At 49.5% G+C, this 19191-nt stretch overlaps 2 protein-coding genes across 3 annotated transcripts in view; both read left to right on the forward strand.

Moving 5' to 3' along the window:
- The first annotated feature begins 1439 nt into the window (after positions 1–1439).
- On the forward strand, positions 1440–8323 carry IQCD (IQ motif containing D). The gene is made up of 5 exons (XM_005445148.4): positions 1440–1569; positions 2303–3138; positions 4369–4602; positions 6291–6362; positions 7697–8323. The coding sequence occupies exons 2-5, from the start codon at positions 2446–2448 to the stop codon at positions 7970–7972; spliced, it is 1275 nt and encodes a 424-aa protein (XP_005445205.2). The 5' UTR covers positions 1440–1569; positions 2303–2445; the 3' UTR covers positions 7973–8323.
- A 2604-nt stretch (positions 8324–10927) lies between these two features.
- Positions 10928–19191, forward strand: part of OSBP2 (oxysterol binding protein 2) — a 117377-nt gene continuing 109113 nt past the window's right edge. The window contains exons 1-2 of one of the 2 annotated variants that reach the window (XM_055711886.1): positions 10928–11277; positions 18949–19026. In XM_055711886.1, coding sequence (XP_055567861.1) covers positions 11000–11277; positions 18949–19026 — 356 coding nt within the window. In that variant the 5' untranslated portion in view covers positions 10928–10999. The remainder of the gene's footprint in view (positions 11278–18948; positions 19027–19191) is intronic. The other variant, XM_055711894.1, reaches the window with a different exon arrangement.

A 19191-nucleotide genomic window follows, 5' to 3' on the forward strand; every position in this document is an offset into this window, starting at 1 on the left:
CACCATGGGTGTCCTCTCAACCATCCTCACCAGTGCCAGGCCTTAAAATTCTGGCGCTGGTAGTCCCACTGCATCTCCCATCATCAGACCTTAGCCTGCTTTGTGTGGGGAAATAATTAATTACTGGCGACGTGCTGGACCAGTGGGCACAGTTCCCAGTGCTAGGGATTTATTCATGGGCTCAGTCACGCTATGCACAGAAATAGAGGGGACTGCTCACACGAGGAAAGGCTGCATGGTGCTGGGCTGGCTGAAACCTGGGACGAGGCTGGCCACGGGTGCCACAGCCACCACGCCACTGCTTCATGCTTGCTCCTACCCCCAAGGACAGAGCTGGCATCACTGGGAGCCCAGGCTGGCATTCAGCATTTTGCCAAGTTTCCTCCTGGAAACCAAAACCCTGGTCTCCATGAATGCACCCTTCTCACTGACAGCACAGCAGGGTGAGGGCAGGGCTTGAGCTCAGCTTTCAAGGGCCAACATGTTCTTTGCAGACATTACTAATTCAAGGGGTAACTAACTAATTGGGCATGTGCGGCATCAGCATTTTAATCAGCTGGAGTTTATTAGCATTTATATGGCCCTGAATGCAGAGTCCTATAAAACCAGTGTTCCTTAGTAGTACAGTTAGGGTAATTTCTTGGTTGCTGGTGTCTGTAATCCCTGCTAGACTCTTATGTTGTGCCTTATTTAATATTGCAACATGGTCTAAATTTCAGTAACTTCAGCCTGCTTGAGGTGTGTGAGCACGCAGAGTCCTCGGAATGTATTCCAGCGTGGCACCCCTGCCCTTCTGTGAGCTCTCCTCACCAGGAACCGCGGCCAAGGCCCCACGTCACCCCTTGACGGGGCCAGGGATGGCTCCGGGGCTGATGCCCTCGTCCTCCTGACACCTCCATCCCAGCAGGCAGCTGGTGTGCCCCTCCCTGTGCTCAGCTGCATGGCCAGCCCCCTCAGGGCTCCTGACACCTACTCACTGACACCCTCCACTTTTCATTCCTGCTCTTCTTTTATGACACCAGGGCCTGGGAGACTTGATCTCGGGGGGCATAAAGTTTTATTTTCCGCCTTATTTTTAGGACTCCCTGCAATGCACTGCTGGGGATCCCTGAGAGAACGCTGCTGCGAGCACACACTGCTCGGGATGCCTCTTCTCTGCTGCACCGCTGCCACAAAACCGCCGCTGGGTTCCGCGCCCGCGGATCCCCGCCCCGCCCCGCGCCCGCGCCCGCCAAGATGGCCACCCACGCCCCGTCCCGGCATCTCGCCGCCGCGGGGCGTCTCATTGGGCAGCGGCGCTGCCCATCAAGCGATCGGCGCCCCTGCGGTGTGGGGCCCGCGCGGGGCGGGGCAGAGCCGCTCGCCATAGGCTGCCGGGGAGGCCCGCCCCCGGGAGGGTTGCCTAGCAGCCGGGGGACTCTGGCGGCGGCCGGCTGGGCCCGCGGCGGTAGCGAGCGGGGCCGGCCTGGGACCAGAACGGGACCGGGACCGCCTGCGCTGCACGGACTGGGGCAGCCTGGGACCGACGTCCCCTGGGAGCCGATCCCTGAGATACCCTTGGCCGCCGAGGTCCTGACCCCCGGGATCCCCGCTGGGCCTCTGTCCCCCCAGGCCCCTGTCCCCCGAGGCCCCGGGCCTCTCCTCAGAGGAACCCCCGAATGCCGGCCCGGGCCCGCCCGAGCCTCCTGACCCTTACACAGGGAGTCCTCCCCCCCGAGAATCCCCCTCCCCGACCTCTGACTCCCACATCCGGGGAATCCCTGGGTTCCCCCAGACCCACGCTGAGGGGACCCTTTGCTCCCAGTCAGCCTCCCACACGCAGCTGCCCTCTGCCCCCTCACTGCCCTCTCTTGCTCTTGTCCCTGCCAGCACAGCCCCTCCTGGCACCCAGATCCCCTTTCCCACCTCATCCCTCTGGCGGTGCCAGGCCTGGAAGGACAGAGATTTCGCACTGGGAACCCTGCCTTTCGCTCCAGGGTGGCCCCAGGGACCTGCAAGCCCGCCTCCACACACCTCTAGGGACTGCAGAGCTGCAACATGTGCTTCTCCACTTCAGCTGCTACTTAGAAACAGTTGGGAGGGAGTCTTCTCCTCACCACCCTTCAAAGTCGGTGGCCCATTACTCTCCTTCCTTCCCATGGGTGTTCAACAGCCTTTCTGGGACAAGGACCAGTTCTGGTGCATGAACCCCATGTCCTGGCCCTGTGCCCAGACCCAGGCAGAACTCCAGCATGATCTGAAACTCCCACGTTTTCCCACTTTATATTGTTTCTCTAATGCTGTCACCTTGTTTTCCTTTTAGAGATAAAATCCAAGAAAGAAGAATACATGACAGTAGCAGCAGAGGGACCTTGAAGTTCCTTGATTGAATCTCACCTTGTATAAGAGCTGTGTCCTTTCTAGACCTTAAAAAACCACTCAACTCACAAGTGTTTAACTGAAGCCATGGCAACAGGGGATCCAGCTGTATTCCAAGAATCATCTCAGGACGTGAAGCAAAGAAACAAACCCTTGATGAAGGGCATGGCAACTCAGGAGAAGGCAATGATCACATTAGATGCCATGAAGATGTTAGGTCCACATCAGTTAAAACCTGATAATGTTGAGACAGAAAGAATCATAGCTGTCTTGGATGAGACAATTGCCAAGCTGGAGATGAGCAGTTTGATACCACATATTATTAACTCTCTGGATAGGTTTGCTGATATGCTGGGACCTGAGATCACAAACAGCCTGACTGAGCACCAAAAGCTTTCAAATGAAATGGAGCATCTGCTTGTCAGGTCTGAAGAAGAGGACACCATGACAGCTGAGGAGCAACGGGGCTGTCTCTGCTTGCTAGAGCAACATCTGAAATGTTCTGTTAGAAACGTACTGAGACTCTTACTGGCCAACCCTTCAGTTTGCCACATTCTGAAATATGAAGCCTGGGCAAGAAAGTCGCCAGCTGAAGTGTTCATCAAAGCTTTTGGGGACTTCAGGAATTTCATGCTCGAGAGACTCCTGACTAGTCCTGTGGAAGAGGAAAGAAAGATTCAGATCAAGGAGGACATTTTCCTCCAGATTAAGAAAAACACTGAAGCAATCACAGCTTTACAAGCAGAACTGGCAGCAGCAATCCGGACTCAAGAGGAGGAGGTATGATACTGTGGGAATATGTTTTCCAACAAAGCGTTACTGAAGCAAAACATTGGTAAGCTAAAAAATGATCCCTTTCTTGCAGTTCTTAAAGATGAAATTCTGGAAATAATTTCTAAACCAGATCCTAAATTTAAAGATACTATTTTCATTGTAAAATATAATTAAAAATGCTTATTGCATACTTTTTTTTTTAATTTGGCATGTTTTGAACCTGTTCTCACCAGCCAACTTGAATGATACAAGTCACTGAGTTTAAAAAGGAGCTGCAGGACAGGCACAAATTACTGCGGTAGTGTTTTGGCAGGGCTACAATGCCAGCTTCCAGCATGAGACTTCATCCACTGCTGATGAAATGATGAAAAGTCATTCCAGGGAGAGATTGCTCTGATTAAAATCCATTTTTAATATCTGCTCTGTCTTCACTCTTGCTTAAAACCAACATTTCTGTGACTTCCAGCTCTAATCCTAGCTGCCTTAGAGCATTTGTGATTAATATGTGATTATACAAATTCTTCATTTTTTTCAGTGAAGGCAGCTGAGATACAGACAAATGAACAGGCATTTCCCAGGCTCTTTCTGTGAGTCTGTGGGCAGTGCCAGCATCCAAGCCCCTGAACTCCTGACAAGCAATCCTTTGTTTTATACGTATGCTTTTCTTTCTCCTTCCTGCAAGAGGGGTCAGAGGGGAAGGTTTTGTCATGTGCTTACTGCATTGAATGGTGCTAACAGAGACAAGGGCCTGCTTTCCTCATTCTCTCCGCTCCTTGGAGATCCGTGAATCGAGACACTTGAGATTTTTATGTGCAATTTGGCAGCTTGTCCAGGGCATAATGAATAAATCTGTTTCACTGGTCCCTGCTGAGGATTTCTCTTGCAGGCAGCACACTGAGCTGCATCCCCCAGCCAGCCATTCTGAGCCTAATCCAAAGCTTGAGGGAGCTGTGGGTAGCCCTGATTTTGGCTGTTCCTCAGATGGCAGTGCCAGTGGGTCTTGGTATGGTTTGTTCAGTTCTCTACCTTTACTAACAGGTTGCCAGAGGAGCAGTGGGGGAAGGTTTCCAAAGCACCTTGTGCAAGTCTAACTCTGTTCCCTCAGCCAGCAGTGGCAGGTCCCTGTTGCTACCTGATCAGCAGGGTGTTGTCTTAGGTCTCCTCCACCTTTGCAAGAGTGCCTTACTTCTGCCCACCTTATGCCTCAACGGTATTTCTCTTGTTTTCTGGGTCTAGATTCACAGGAGGGACAATGTGATCAAAGACCTCAAAACCAGCATGCAAGATCTGTCCAAAGACTGCGAGGCTGGCATCCAGCAGATCAAGCAGCAAGGAGAACAACAGCAAAAAGAGGAGCTGCAAGCCTCCCAGGCCAAATGTACCAGGCTACAGCAGGACATTCAGCGGCTACGAACACAACTCAGTGCACTTGTACTGGAGCATCGAGCATCAGAGCTGGCTCTCAGAAAGGTAAATGGGAGGAGGGCTCTAGAACAGGACATTTAAAACCTTTTGTAGCGCTGTCAGGTCTGGTTGCTGGCTGCTGCAAGTAATTACTTGGTTCATGCTAGCTCCTGGCAGGATGCACATGCTTTTTGTCAGAGTATACCTGCTCTGTCCTCATGCTCTGCTGATTCCAGTGGAAAGCAACCCTGCAGCAACAGCAGGGAAGTAGCCTGCTCACGGGTCCTCCTCCTGCCTGCTGACTTGACTCTGAAAACACCTTTATACAGCACTGTGACACTGCATGCTAGAGAGACTGTGGTCTAGTTGAAGTGCAGAGCAGCTGGGCTGTGGCAAAACAGGCATGGCGTACGTTAAGAAACAAGGGATTTGGTGTAGGGTAAGCAGAGCAAACATAATATTGGCTCTATATAAAGCCATCTTTTAGAGTTGATTGTAGTATTCAAGGTTGAGCACAGCTGATCTTGGAAGCTAAGAAGTTTCTATGTTGTCTGGCACTTTGCTGAAGACACAAACTAAGGCATCGGGTTGAGTTGAATGAGGGGGGAGATTTGATTTATCACAGTGCTGAGCAGCTACAGGAGGAGGAAATGGGCATGGCAGGCAGGCTCAGGCCTCTGTATCAACAGCTTTGCCCTGAGCAAAACATGCTAGTGACATGGGCACAGAGAATCTAGAACTGGAAAAAGAGCAGTTTTTTCCCCCCTCATATTACTCCTACTGGGTATTTACTCCGAGCAAGCATTGGCCTCCCATCGGCAGGACAACCCGTGCTGGTAATGGGGCATCTTTCACTTTTGCATTGGATGACGTAGAGCAAAGTGGCCGTGGGGCTGGGCACTGACAAAGCATGACATGCAACTTAGAGCTGCAGCACAAAATCCAAAACCTACCTGTTTACACCACCTTTAATGGAGTGGCTCTATCAGACAGTTTCTTTTGAGGCTGCAGGCCACTGCAGTATTTGTGGGTGTGTTGCTCGGTTCATTCTAATGCTCATGCAGACAGATTTACTGACCACAGAGGTTTCCTTTCCCCCCCTTTAGCAGGTCCTGTAGTCCTGTGTGGTCTAAATAGCTGAGGTCTGACCTCATGATGGCCTGGGAGCCCTTGGGACATTCTGGGTCAGTGTCATACAGGAAATCAGGCGGCACTTGTGATGGGCTTTAGCTGATCTTTCTCTTGATGATTCTAGGGAGCACAGACACAGCAGCATGTGGTAAATGGCCCATAACTGGTTATGCTGCAGTATAGCCACCGTTAAGCTATTTTACAGCTAGAAATATCTCTTTGTTTTAAAAGGCACTATCTTTTGAGTACTTTCTGTCCGGCTTTCATGTTTAGCAATTCTCTGTTGCCTAAATTTTAGGGTAGTCACCCCAGTTTGTCAGTGACTTGCCACATTCCATCAGACGTTCATTTCCTACTGCAGAATACACCTTTCAGATGCATGTCAATCCCCCAGCTCCACGCTGTACACCAAATAGGACCTTTTTGCCTCAGGGAGTGTCCCATGAGAATCCCCAAACCAGGGCAAGCAAAATACGTCAGCTGAAGGAAGCTTGCCACAAGGAGGAGGTGTTACGCTCAAATGTAATGATGCTGGGGCTCAAAACTACATTATTTTCTAACTCGGGCTACTCTCTAGCAGGCTTCAGGTACCTGCAAGGAACCTCTGTTGTTTTGTGTTACAGAGGAAGTGCAGACTGGAGAAGGAAATTGTGAACTGGATCGAGAAATACGACACAGACATGGGAGAAAAACAGGTATCCACTTTAGAGTGCTTTGCTATCCCGTGAAATTATATGTTCAGATAGATTCTTGTCCAAAAGGACACATGGCTCTTACACAGGAGGCTATGGAAGTGAGGAGCAGTTCAGCATCCAAAAGAAGTACAGGCTTTTGTAGGAAAGGTATCTTTGTCCTGCCTAGGTGTTAGGAGTTCTCTGCTGCTTTGACTTCAGAAAAAGTTACATCCACTGCTAAATCCCACAGTATCTGGGGGAAAGTGGTTTGCCATGTTCTGTAAGACATGCCCACCCGATGCTAGGGAACAGGTTTTTCAGTTTTGCTTCAATCCTCAATCCTGTTGGCCCCTAATTCACGTCCAATTTCTGCTGCCCCCCTTGGGAGATGCGCTAAGCACTAAGAAACATAACAACCTGCATACCGCTGCCTTGGCATCCAACTTAACCACAGCAGTCTGAGAATCACATCAACACCCCGCAACCTCACCTCTGAGAAGGCCCTAGTTGCTTTCCTGTTCTTGCCCTATTTATGGAGATGGATAAAAGCTGCTGGATTGCTAACAAAGCAAAAAGTAGGTTATGGAGATGGATAAAAGCTGTTGGATTACTAACAAAGCAAAATGTAGGCAGGGACCTAGAAGCCGGCTGCTAATAGTAGGAAGTGATCCCCCCGTGTCAGATGCTTAACAATGGGATTATTTTGGTCTCCTGCATGCTGGGTGGCTGGAGCACCACGTCACAGAAGGTTTGGGGCAGAACTTGATAAGGCAGAGACACACATTAACACTGCTGATTCCCCTAATCTTCCCTCTCTGTGTGGCTTCCTCAAAGGCATTAGGAAAGGCATAAACTGCTGCTGAGCTTGGAAGTGTAGCAGCATCATTAAAAATACCTGTCCTTGGACTTTTCCAGGCTGACATGGTCTGGCACTTCTCATGCTTTCAACAGCGTACAGCATATTAGCTGGGCTTCAGTGCTGCTTGCCTGAATGGCTTCTTAGCAAAGGTGTTAGCTCAGGCTCAGCCTTACCCAAACTGCAGTCTTTTTGCACGGAACACCTGCAAAAGGGACTCTGTCCTGCGTGTGTGTGGGTGCTGTTTGCAACACAGGGAGAATTATGAGAATATTTTTCAGAGGTACATGAAGATACTAGGACCTGGCATCTCATGAAATTCCCTGGGTACCGGGCACATGCCTCCTTTTTGAGTCCCTTTGGAAAGACTCAGCTCAGCTCCCAGTTGTGGTTCTGCTTGCGTTTGGGATGAGTTTAAGGACCTTCACCCAGGGATGTACAGGGAGGAGCTGCTGAATGCCCTCCAAACTGCTGTACTTGGTATCTGTTGTCTTGCTAGGCTGAGTATGAGGAGGTTCGTGCTGCCTATGCCAAGGAGAAGGTCCAACTATCCCTGCTGAAAGAGAAACACGCGGTCCTTCTCCAGGAGTATTCCCAGATTGAGGAAGAGCGCAGGATACGTCAGGAGAAGGAGGAGCAGGCTTTGAAAGAGTTGACCACCATGACCCTTGCTGCCACCCGCATCCAGGCCTTCTGGAGAGGCTACTTGGTCCGGTCCCTCTTCAAGTCAAAAAGGAAGAAGAAGAAGGGCAAGGGCAAGAAGACCAAGAAATAAAGCACAAAATCTATTATCTGTCCTCCTGGCAAAGCTTCTGACTCTGCTCGGCCTGAGCTGTTCTAGATAAAAGCATTAGGTTGGAGTGATCGTTTGCATTCAGGCCTCTAGGGCTGGGGCTGCCTCTCACAGTTGGAGTATATTAGAGCTGCGGTTCCAATATACTCCATTTTAGGTCTCCTCAATGCAAGGAGACTCTGCAAGGAGTCTCCCGGTGAAGGGACTGAGCCAGGAGCACAGGTTCCTGTCTTGTGGCCTTGGTTGTAGTCTCCTTGTTTATATTTCGCTTGTGTGTCAGGGCCTCATTCTGTTCTTACTGAAGGTGGCAATAAAATCATTCCAGGGTCAAGATGAGGCCCTTCATCTGACAAGGTTTCTGCTTGTGTGGATTTGAGACATCATGTCCCTTTCTGCAGGAGGAAGCTGCAGGACCATTGATTATCAGTGCGAGAAGTGATGCAAATCCTGACTGGGCATCACCCCTGGCAGTTTGCAGTTTTCAGCAGGGGCCGTCCAAAGGGTGGGGTGTGGCATGGTCGCTCAGCACCTGCCCTGCTTCCAATCCTAACAAATCACTCCCTAAACCAAGTAGCAAACTGTGCCCTCTTTAATGCAGATCCCTGTTTTCGACAGCATGTTCTCCTCTGGGTTCTCCAGTGTCTAATTCCCCAAGAGCATACTGTAGCCTTTCCCTTTCACACCGGCATGAGTCAAGTGTTTTTCATCACTTGGTCTCCCATTTTCAGTAGCAGTGTAGCAATTCATACCATGGAGCTCTTTGCTGCTCACTGGGACTGAGCCGGGTGAATACAGTCATGCATTTAAATATTTCATTTTCTGGGGAAACCAGGCTGTTACATGTTACCATAAAGGCCCAGGCACCTCCCCTCACCTATATTTTGCACTTAACAAGGCTGGGAGCGAACAGCATTTTGGATCCAGACTCCCAGTGCTATTTCTTCACTCCCGACTTCAGTGGCCCTTCATTGCAGCCTCTCTTCCCAGGAGAGGGCAGTGATGCTGGCTGCAAAGCCCAAATTGCCACCAGACCCTGTCTGCCCCTCTACCTCTGCTCATAAACTGGTACCTATGGCAAAAGGGCTGAGATGCTTTTTACCACCTAATGCAAACTGCAGTGGAGAGAGGGCTGTTTGGCTAAGGACAAAGAGTGACTGGACATGTTCAAGGGCTGAGCTTGCTGTGAGGGGAAGATCCCACAGCAGCACCCCATGTACTGAACACAAGGACCTGATGGATTTATCCTTGACTGTTTATTTGCGTAAGTCATAGGGTCAGTGTGATGCGTCCGTAGAACACTCAGTACGAACTGCTGTATTGCCATCCTGTGTCCGATCCAGTGCAGGGCCTGATCCCAAGCACATGCTGGAATCACAAGGATGTGAAATACAGGATCAGGTGAGGCCTCCCTCTCCTCTGACATGGCCAGGGAAGGTGTCTTCCCTTGTTTGCAGCCACAAGAGATGCCAGGATCTCTGGATATTTTAAATGCTGGTACCCATGTGGGTAATTTGGAGTGTATTTACATCAAGAGGGACGTTTCATCTCCAGGGAGGCTTCAGTTCACAAACACTAACAGCCCTAGAATTATAGAGGGGATGTCGGGCTGTTGAATATTGATTTTGATGCCTAGCCGTAGCAGAGTTTTGTCTAAAAACTCCAGATGTTGCCTCCAGATGTCAAAGCCTATCTGGAGAGGCATTCAGCTGGGTGACAGACTGAGAACACCTTCTTATGGGAGAATACCAGCCTTTGGAGTCCAAAGTACTCTTAGACTGTTTGCAGACGTAGGACTTGTCTGTATGAGCTGCTCAGTGTCTGCTAGTGCCAGAGGTGCTGGTGCTCATGGCTGAAGGACTCTCAGAGGTGTCTCTTTAGAAGGGGAGGAAACGTTCAGCAAGTTTCAGGGGGGCAGAAGCAGCTCTGCCCAGAGCGGCAGATGAAGTTGGCCTGCTTCTTCACCTGAGGAGCTGCCTAGCCTGCATCCTCAGGCTTGGAGCCAAGTGCGCTCACTGAAGGTCTTTCCAGGGCCGGTGTCAGGGGGCTGGGGGAGCCCCTTCACCAACCCCTCAGCCCTGTGGGACCCCGGTGAGGCTGGCAGGAGCTGCCGGTTCGGGCTGCCTGTGCTGGCAGGGCCGCCATGGGCAGAGGTGCACGTGCAGGTGATGGGCGAGCAGTAATGTGATTGGGGGGATCACAGCAGATTAGAGAGATCAGAGAAAGGCGATCCCCGGGTGGGGAAGGCAGGGGCACAGGAGGGAAGAGGCCGCAGCAGATGCCCCTAGCAGGGCAGCGTCTGCCACAGGTCCCAGCGGCGCTTTGCTGGGCTTGCTGTGGAGAGGGGTCCCCCTTTTTTAGGACCCAGCTCATAAAAAAACTGGCCTGGGGCTTGGCGGGGGGTGACAGGGCTCTTCCGCTGGGCAGGTGGCAACAAGAAACATTTCTGTGTGCGCCCCTGGCCCAGCATTTCCACTCCTCATGCCGCCCCCCCCCTCATTATTTTCCATGTTTGCTTGATGGTTTGCATTCTTCCCCAGGTTATCCCCTCCCTAAAACAGCGTTAAGAGTGGGGTTTTGTCAGTGTTTTCGGAGAGGGGCACTGGAGTAATGGCACAGCTGTGGTGGTAGGCTGCATACACAGCCCCCCCCCCCCCCCCCCACGTTCTCCAGAGCTTCCTCCGAGGCTCCCCCGAGGCACTGGCCGCTCGGTGGGCCCTGTTGCCCGTTTGTAAAGGAGGGGTCGGCGCAGCCAAGCCACAAGATCCCCCCCGCCGCGCCGTGCCAGCGGGGTCGCGAAATGGCGGCGGGGGTCAAAATGGCGGGGGAGGGGGGCGCGGGCTCTTCCCGCCCCGCCACCAGGGGGCACCCGCGGCGCGGCCTCACGTGCCTCTCCTTAACCCCCCCCTTCCCTTCTGTGACGTGCCGCGGCACCGCCCCCGCGCCGGGGCCCAGCGGAGCGGAGCGGGTGGCGGGAGCGGAGCCGTCGGGCCGCGCCGCGCCGCGGGGTCTATGGGGAAGGCAGCCGCGCTGTGTGGCGGTGGCGGCAACAACAGCACCCGCGGGCTGGTCTCTCTCCTCAGCGCCGTCCCCTGCTTGGCCTGCCAGGAGCTGCCGGCCATGAGCGCGGAGCCGGGGGGCCGGGGCGGCGGGGGACCGGCGGGGGGGCCGCCCGCAGCCCCCCCGGGCTCCGACACCTACAAGGGATGGCTCTTCAAGTGGACCAACTACCTGAAGGGCTACCAGCGCCGCTGGTTCGTGCTCAGCAACGGGCTCCTCAGCTACTACAGGTACCGGCGGCGGGGGGGCCGGTGGCCGCTCAGCCCGGGCCTGCCGCGGCGGGAGCCCGCTGGCTGCCCGGGCTGGGTGCGGGGCTGGCCCCGCCGGGCCCGGCCAGGTGCCCCCGGTGGTGGGGGACGAGTCGCGGCCGCCCGGCGGGCTCCGCGCTTTTGCGGGACGGAAATTTTTTCGTTTCACTGAGTTTAGTTAGGTTTTTTGTTTGGGTTTTTTTTTTTTTTTTGGTTATTTTCTCACTTCTAAAGCAAAGCTCGGGTTTTGATCTTTCGGCGCCGCGGCGGGGAGCCAGCGGGGCCCGGTGCGGGCCCTCGGGGATCGCTCCCCCGGGGATCGCCCCCCCCCTCCCTCGGTCATCTCCCATCCCACCGCCTCCTGCTGCGGCGGTACAGCCGCCCTTACAGCCAGAAGCTTGCCTTCTAGCAAAAGAAACCACAAACCCAAAGCCCTTCTTGCCTAAAATTGATTTCCTTTTGTAACCTGCTTCTGCTGCTTTTTGCTTTTTTCTTTTTTTTTTTTTTTTTTTTCTTTTTGCTGGGCAGGAGAGCAGAGGCAGAAAACCCTTCCAGCAGCCGTGGGTGTGCTGCGGTGCCAGGGCGGAGGGGAGAGGGTGGCCCGGGATGTGCCTGGGGAGGCAGCAGGCTGTGTTAGTGACAGAAGGAAGTTTTAGCACTCAGCAGTGACTCAGAAAGTCTTGCCTGGCTTTCTTTGCTGTCTAACGTGATGGTTTTTATACACACAGGCTATAGGCTTCGTGTATCCGAGTATTGGATGTGGGGACTGCGAGGTTTGAGCCAAAGTGATGTCATCTTAGCAGGTCTTGTGTTTCTTCTAGCAGTTGAGTCGTAAAAATATAAATGTACAAGCATTGTCAGATTTTGGTGCTTGTGTCGTTTAGGAAGGATCATGCCTATTGTCACTTGAAAGGCAAGTGCTCTGTCACCTTCAGTATTGTGGAGAACATTTTGGCTGTGTTTCAGAATGTGGAAATGATCCTGGATATTAAAGATGGTTAGAACTTTCATTTTTAAGTACCAAACCCTCTGGGTGAGGACTTCTCTGTAAAGGCTGTGCAAAAGCTGTTTTTCCTCGTGACGCAAAGTTCATCTTCTGGTTTCCTCTCTGCTACAGCTGATGACATGTAGCCTGAAGCAGATCCCCGAGCTTCAGCTCACTGTCAGGCGTTAATATAAAACGCTTCCAGCTCTAAAGAGGGATCTGGACCCTGGACCCTGGTGTCGGACTACAGGAGGTAACAGGTCAGAAGTTCAATGGTGTATTTATCCACATGGAGTTCTTTTAAGTCCCTCCCTACAACCTCAACCCAAACAAAAATGCTCTGTAATGAACACCCCTGCAAGAATGTAGTTACCTCTCAGTAATTCAGCTAATTTACTTATAATCCTTTCTGGTATGCTTATGCTCTTTAACTCTAGTCCAGATCTGGACCAGCAGAGCTACGAGGCTTGAAAAGGTTGAGTTTTAATGCTCCACTTGTAACCATGTCAGAATATTATTTTTCCTGTATTGATGCCAAGTCTGTCATGAGCAAACAAGTGGTTTTCTTCAACAATTATTTTAGATTGGTACAACTAAGTTTATTTTAAGACAGTTTGACCTGTTTTAGGCTGAAACAACAAACAGAAACATCCAAGGAAAATATTCTGAGCAGCATGCGAAGTTGAAACTGCATTACTTTGTGGAGCTTTCAGCCAGCGCAGACCTGCAGCAGCTGCTTGGGAAAAATGGTGCTGAAGGTTTTTGTGCTGCCTTTTCATCATTGGGCTTGATGAGAACTGAGTAATAACAAAAATACAGTGCAGAACACGTGGTAAATTTTTTCTGAAATGGAAAAAAGCCTCCATGATGCTTTTTAAAACCAAGGCTTTTAAATAGCGGCTGTGCTAACCCATCGAGTGTCAGCTCACATTGCTCAGTGCAGAGTGCTGCTGTGAGGCAGTTTGGGGTAAAATGGCGTTTTTATTTCAATGTGACTTATAACTAACTGACAGGAGCAAGGAAGCTCCAGGTATCAGACCATGTGTTTTCATTGACCTCTTGTATGTGCGCAGACCGCTGGGCAGCATGTGGTCTGCTGCTTGTTTGACTTTTATGTAGGGATTTTAAGAAGTAACTTTTATAAAGGTCTCTTGCTATTATGTGAGCCACGTGTCTTACTTTCTGCTGGGTCTTTGTGCTCATCCCAGCTCTGAAGGTGCATGCCAGAATTTTCTTTTTCTGCCCTTGCTGCTGAAGGCTTCACAGGTTAAATCACACCCTTGTGGGTGAATTGGTGCACTCTCCTCATCTCCATGGCTTTTGATGCCATTGTAGCTTGAGTTTGGAAGGTGGTTGCCTGGATGATTTAGCAGTTGACTATTTAGGACGAATATCATCAGAAGCTTCCTTTTGCTTGTGCACTAGAACCATCTTACTTGGAAAAACTGCACCGTGAAGCCCAAGTGGCCTCCTTGTGTGTATTGATTTAGTTCCAGATTGAAGCTTTTAGTTTCATTTGAATTTCTTGCTGCTTGCTGTTTAGCTTACTTTAAAAACCAGCCTGTCATGTTGCCTGGTGGTGATTCCTGGTAGGTTTTTTGTTTGTAGAGTTGAGCTCTTAAAATCCTGCGTGACCTCTTGGGAGCTCCTGTTGTAGTGGTGTGTGGGTGGGCGCAGTGCCATCCGGCAGGAGTTACTCGGTGGGGTTTCCTCGAGCAGCCAGGTGCAACGTCTGTTTTCTACCCGGTTGGTTTCACAGGGACAGTTTGCTGAATTAAAGCTTGTAATTAGAGTATTCTTTCCAAATGGAGTGTTTGAAGCCACCTGTATCTTTGCTAAAGCTATGAAGACATCAAGTCTTACTGCCAGCAAAGCTTCCCTTCAGGTCATGTGCTTTTGCTTCGTATTCCCAACTCTGACCCTTTGGAAAATGATAATAGCTGAGTAGTTCTTGAAGATTTCCTCTGTGGTACCCTCCTCTGGAGTGAGGTGTGTGGATTTAGGAACTTTTAGGAGTTGCACAGTAACAGTTGGATCATTTTAATTGCCCTTGATTGTCTCTCTTAGGTTTTTTTTTGACAAAGTTTTCTGGCTGACTTGGAAATCTACAGTGCAGAGGTGATGCCTGTGTTGGAAGGTGGTTTAAGCATGGCACAACTAGCCTACTTGACTTGATAATGATCAAAACTCTTCTAAACTGCTCTGGCAGGCTGCCACTTATAGATTTGTCATTATCTATAATTAGCATGTCTGTACAGGAGAATCTAATCACCTTGAACAGATAAGTGTTTTCAAGGAGATTAGAGAGGATCTTTAGGTAAGTATTAATTCATCAAAGATTGGTGTTAGCTCGTGATTGATGCTCCAGATGAGTGTTGTCTTCTCCAAGCAGCTTTCTCCTATTTCGAAGAGCTCACAAGTTTTGTGTTGTCTCCTCTGTGGGTTTGGTTCATAGCCTGTTATTTGTGGATTAGGTGTCTGCAGAGCCTTCAGCAAGTACTTTCTGTGGTCACAGTATGTACCAGTTAAAGCAAGGCCAAACGGAGAAGGTAAAAACATTTCATGCTGTGTGTGATTTGATCATTGTAAAGTTGAAAGGCTTCTCACCAGAAAGCAACCTCAGCTCCTTTTGCTGGGTCTGCTCTTAAGAGGAATGATGGGTGCCTGGGGCAGTTAAGCTGCCTGGTCTGCATTATCCTGCTAAGGTGGAGGACATGGGAAGCTCAGTTCTTTGGAAAAACTGTGTTTCCCAGAGCAGCATTCCTCACTAGCTTTGTTTATCCAGCAGTTAACTCTTGATTAGCTTTGTAAGGCCTTGAGTACAACCCAGAGGGTTTTTTTCTCTGCTTCATTCATGTGCTGACACTGCAGCTGAAAGCTGAGGTGGTGAGTTCAGGAAGGAGCTTGAAAACCACTGCTGATAATAGAGGCATGGAGGAATTGAGGACTTTCAGAAGAGACTGAGAGCCTCTGATCCAGTGCCCACTCAATACGGGGCCACCCAGTGAGGTTGCTCAGGACCTTGAGCTGCTGAAGTTTGAAAGTTTGAATGTCTCTGAGGCCTCTCTGGCCCCCTCTTCCAGTGTTGGACCAGCTTTAGGGGGTGTGTGTGTGGGGAGGGGAATGTTTCCTTATATTTAGCTTATACATACTTTCGTAGAATGATTTTTGTAACACCTTGTCAGACTTCACAGACATAGGAGTAGCTGAATGTCTCTGACTGTCATCCTGAGGGTGCTGGAGCACGCAGGTTTCAAGGACAGCCCTTTAGCTGTGGGGTGACTTTGAGCTACTTGTTTTTGAACAGCTTTTAAATAATTTGTGTGCCCAGTCGTCTTGTTTTCACAGGATGCTCGCTTTATCCGTATGGCACTTTGCTGTTGATCATTGTTCATCATTTGCCCATTTTTGAGGAAGCTCTGCTTCTGTGCTTTGTAGCTGGGGACACGGTGCTTGCACAGCTCCATCAAGGCACAGCACACCAGAGCAACACTGAAGTGCTGCCACGGTGTGATATGAGTGATGCTCTTTGCTGTGCTGCTTGTTGCAGGCTTGATTGCTCCGCTTCTGCTTTAGTGCTGTGGTGGGGGAGCTGGGCTTACTTGGCTCCAAACAGTAACTGCTGCTGACACTGCAGGAGAGCATGAGACACAGATCTTAGTCCTTAAGGGTGTCTTGATCATGGCTGGATTTATTAGCAGTGTATGAGGAGTCTTATATTCCTTCAGTTGTAGTATTCTGCCTGGTTCTCTTTGCTGGTTGCAAACTGCCAATGAGAGTTACGAACTATTGATGCTTTATTTCTACTCATATAATCTTAAATGGAGTATGCTGACCCAAATGCTTCATTTGATGAAATTGTAGCTGAAGTAACTGGTTTCTCTTGTGCAGAACTAAAATTTTGAGAGGGGGAATGCATTCTGGTTTTGTGTGGAACAACTGCAACCTATATTTCTGTCTCAAGGTTGATTGTGTGGTGAACTTTCAGGTAGCGTTGCTCTCACTGCATTTTTAGCTCCTGGAGCTGTTTGCAGGTATGAAGCATGTTTATGGGCTAAGCGGCTTGGATACTTAGGGGAGCCCTTCACCCATTTCTGGTCTCAATTGTTCCAACTTTTGTGGCTGGAGAACACGTAGGTGTAGTTACGCCTTTGCTGTAGCCTTCCTCCGTTGTCCTCTGCAAAGGCAAGGGAAGGTCATTGCTACAGTCCTGCATTTCTCCCTACATTGCTGGTAGCTGCTGCTCAGCTCTGCCTTTTGCAGCTTAAGGCTTGTGTGGGCAGGCTGCTGCTTCATGACAACAGTGGCTTTGCTCACCTCTCAGAAATTGTCAGCATTTGGGTTGGTCTTCTGTTGGTGTGTGCTGCTGGGCACACTCGAGGAGCGATATGGCTGGTCTCTTCTGGTCCAGGTGCACAGAGATGATGGGCATCACCTGCCTTTTGACTGTAGCTCCCATGCCTGCCTTTTTCCAGAGTGATACATATTCAGCTCTGACTTGGCTTGCTCCAATTACAGGTTTAAATTTGCTTGCATGGTCTGTCATCCTCTGTACCCACAGTGAGTCACTGGTGAAGGAGCTGATCTTTCTTGTTAGAGGTAATGTGAGAAACCTGCTGTGTTTTTCCTTACAGTATCCCTTTTAACTTACCTGATTTCCTCCCAAAGAGTTTTCAATCAGTGCAGTGTGCAGTGTTTAGAGCTTCTGAATGACTTGGACACTCATTATCTGTAGGTTGATTTTTATGTTGCAGCAAGTCAGACTATTGAGCTTATTTTCTGTATTGTTTTGTGCTTATATATAGATTGCATTGCAGCTAGGTAACTTGAGGAATTTTAGGTAACTTAAGCGTGCAGTGCTATCAGAGCCCTTTGCTTCTTGTAGGTCTCTTCAGATCTAGTGCTGATGGCCAACAACTGGGGACGTCACCCTGAAATGTGAGCTGTGCCAGCCGGCTGTTTGGGTGGCGGGCAGCTCGCCATGCTGTAACATCCTGGAGATTTGTCCCCTAAATAGGGTAGTGCTTCAAAACCTGGGCTAACTAGAGGTGTTAAACTTCCCTTCCCCATTATACTATTCAATTACTTTAATTGTTCCTATGGTACCTTGGCAGAGACCTTTCTACATGTTATGTCAGCCTTTGTTTGGTTTTGATCAAAAAGCTTCTTTAATAGTTAATTACTGACTATTCCTGTGTCTGATGGCTGCAGGCTGGGCAGAGTTAAAGCTGGAGGACAGCAAAGCTGCATGTGCTTGTTGCAGTTGGGTCAGCAATTGCTGACTCACACAGGCATGTGTTCCAGGACCAGTGCTGAGCTGTCAGCCTTCAGGCTATGTACGAATCTACTTCAGAATTAAAAATGCAAATTGAAAGCATGGTACTATAGGCCAGTGCCATGATTTGATTGTTAGTGGCAGCACGGGGATAAAAGCAGAACAAATTTCTTGCTTGATCCCATTCCAGGCACTTCTACAATTTGCTTCACCTTTGCAAGCACAGGCTTCTGGGTGTAATGTTTTGAAATGTGGCTTGTTGCTCTCTGTCATCCCCGCCTCCTGCTGTCACCAGGTGATGTTGCTCATAACTGTATGACGTTGCTGCACTGTTGGGTTTGTTGCTGCTTGCAAGTCATGTCGTACAGTTCACAGTGCTTATATGGGCAGTGATGAAATTTTTGCAGTGTAAGCCATACTGATGGGCTTGCATGCCTGTCTTAGGAACAAGTTGTGTGTGTTTGCCCTGTGTCCAGCAGTCCTTTCTTTTACTCTAATTTGGGCCAAACTGTATTTTTATCAACTTTGCTGTTTTTTTAAAAATCTTTTATCCAACTCTTCAAGGATATTTCTGCTTTGAAATCACGACCAGATACATGTATGTCCCTACAGTGTCTCAGAAGGAGGTCCTTCATTCCCTAAAAATAGTCTTAATTCTCCAAATCTTTCTAGATGAAGAGCACTGTATAGGCACGCGTAGCAGTTTAAAGCAGCTTCTGCAGTGCATGTGAAGATAAATATCGTGAAGTGGGAGTCTGTGCTTTTCTCTTTTCCTTCTTTAACACAAAGCAGTCATTCTTAATCTGTTATTAATAGCTAGAGCAGGTTTTTGCTAAGGCCTTTGTAAGAAACAGAGTAGGAAAATGTTGTCCTTCGCACCCACTGCTTTTATGGTACTGCTGTATGTGTAAGTTCATCTTATTTCAGGCTTGTTGATTGATATGGATACCTAAACACTGCAGCTGTGTGGGTTTTTAAAGAACAGCGAACTGCTTCCCATGGCACAGCTGTCAGATGTGATAACAGGGCCTTGTAGTAGTAACCTTGGATGGGCAGCAAAGCTCCTTTGGGAAGACACTTGACCTCCTGTTGCCAGGGCATACGTTCAGATTACTTGCTTAGTTTCTTTAGGGATGCTCCCTGTGGCGTTCTGTGAAGTTGGGCTGTAAGTGCAGCCACGTTCTCAGAAGTCTGTTCTCAGAAGTGTGGTGCTGGGCACTTCCCAGCTGACTTGGTGCTTTGTGCCTGTCACTCATCCGAACAGAGAATTATTTATCACAGCAGAAAATATCCATGGCAACTAATTTGCCAGTTCTGTGAATCTTCATGATTTTTGAAGTTTCTCTTTCTTTGTGAAATGCACAGGGGTGGTTCCACAAACTTTTTTTTTCAGGTCTTCTGCAACTGTAAGGAGTGATGGCTCTTCTTGGAAACGTGTGAAAAATACACCGGTCCCAGTTCGGAAGATGGGGTGAGTTTGGGTGATTTGGCTGCAGAATGGGCATGGGTGACTGAGATGTGCTTATGCCAGTAGGATGGAGACATGCCCCTTTATCCCCAGATGGATTGTGCATGAGTGGAGATTATGTGATTAAATAAGCACCTTTTTGTCTTAAAAATGTGGAGATGATACGCA

The sequence above is a fragment of the Falco cherrug genome, chromosome 1, assembly GCF_023634085.1.
Source record: "Falco cherrug isolate bFalChe1 chromosome 1, bFalChe1.pri, whole genome shotgun sequence".
Lineage (NCBI taxonomy): Eukaryota > Metazoa > Chordata > Aves > Falconiformes > Falconidae > Falco > Falco cherrug.

Bases quoted from the DNA above. Each gene is read 5' to 3' on its own strand.
- IQCD (XM_005445148.4), top strand. From the start codon at position 2,446: ATGGCAACAGGGGATCCAGCTGTATTCCAAGAATCATCTCAGGACGTG. The intron at 3,139-4,368 runs GTATGATACTGT...TTCTGGGTCTAG, and splicing joins TCCGGACTCAAGAGGAGGAG to ATTCACAGGAGGGACAATGT. The intron at 6,363-7,696 runs GTATCCACTTTA...TTGTCTTGCTAG, and splicing joins CAGACATGGGAGAAAAACAG to GCTGAGTATGAGGAGGTTCG.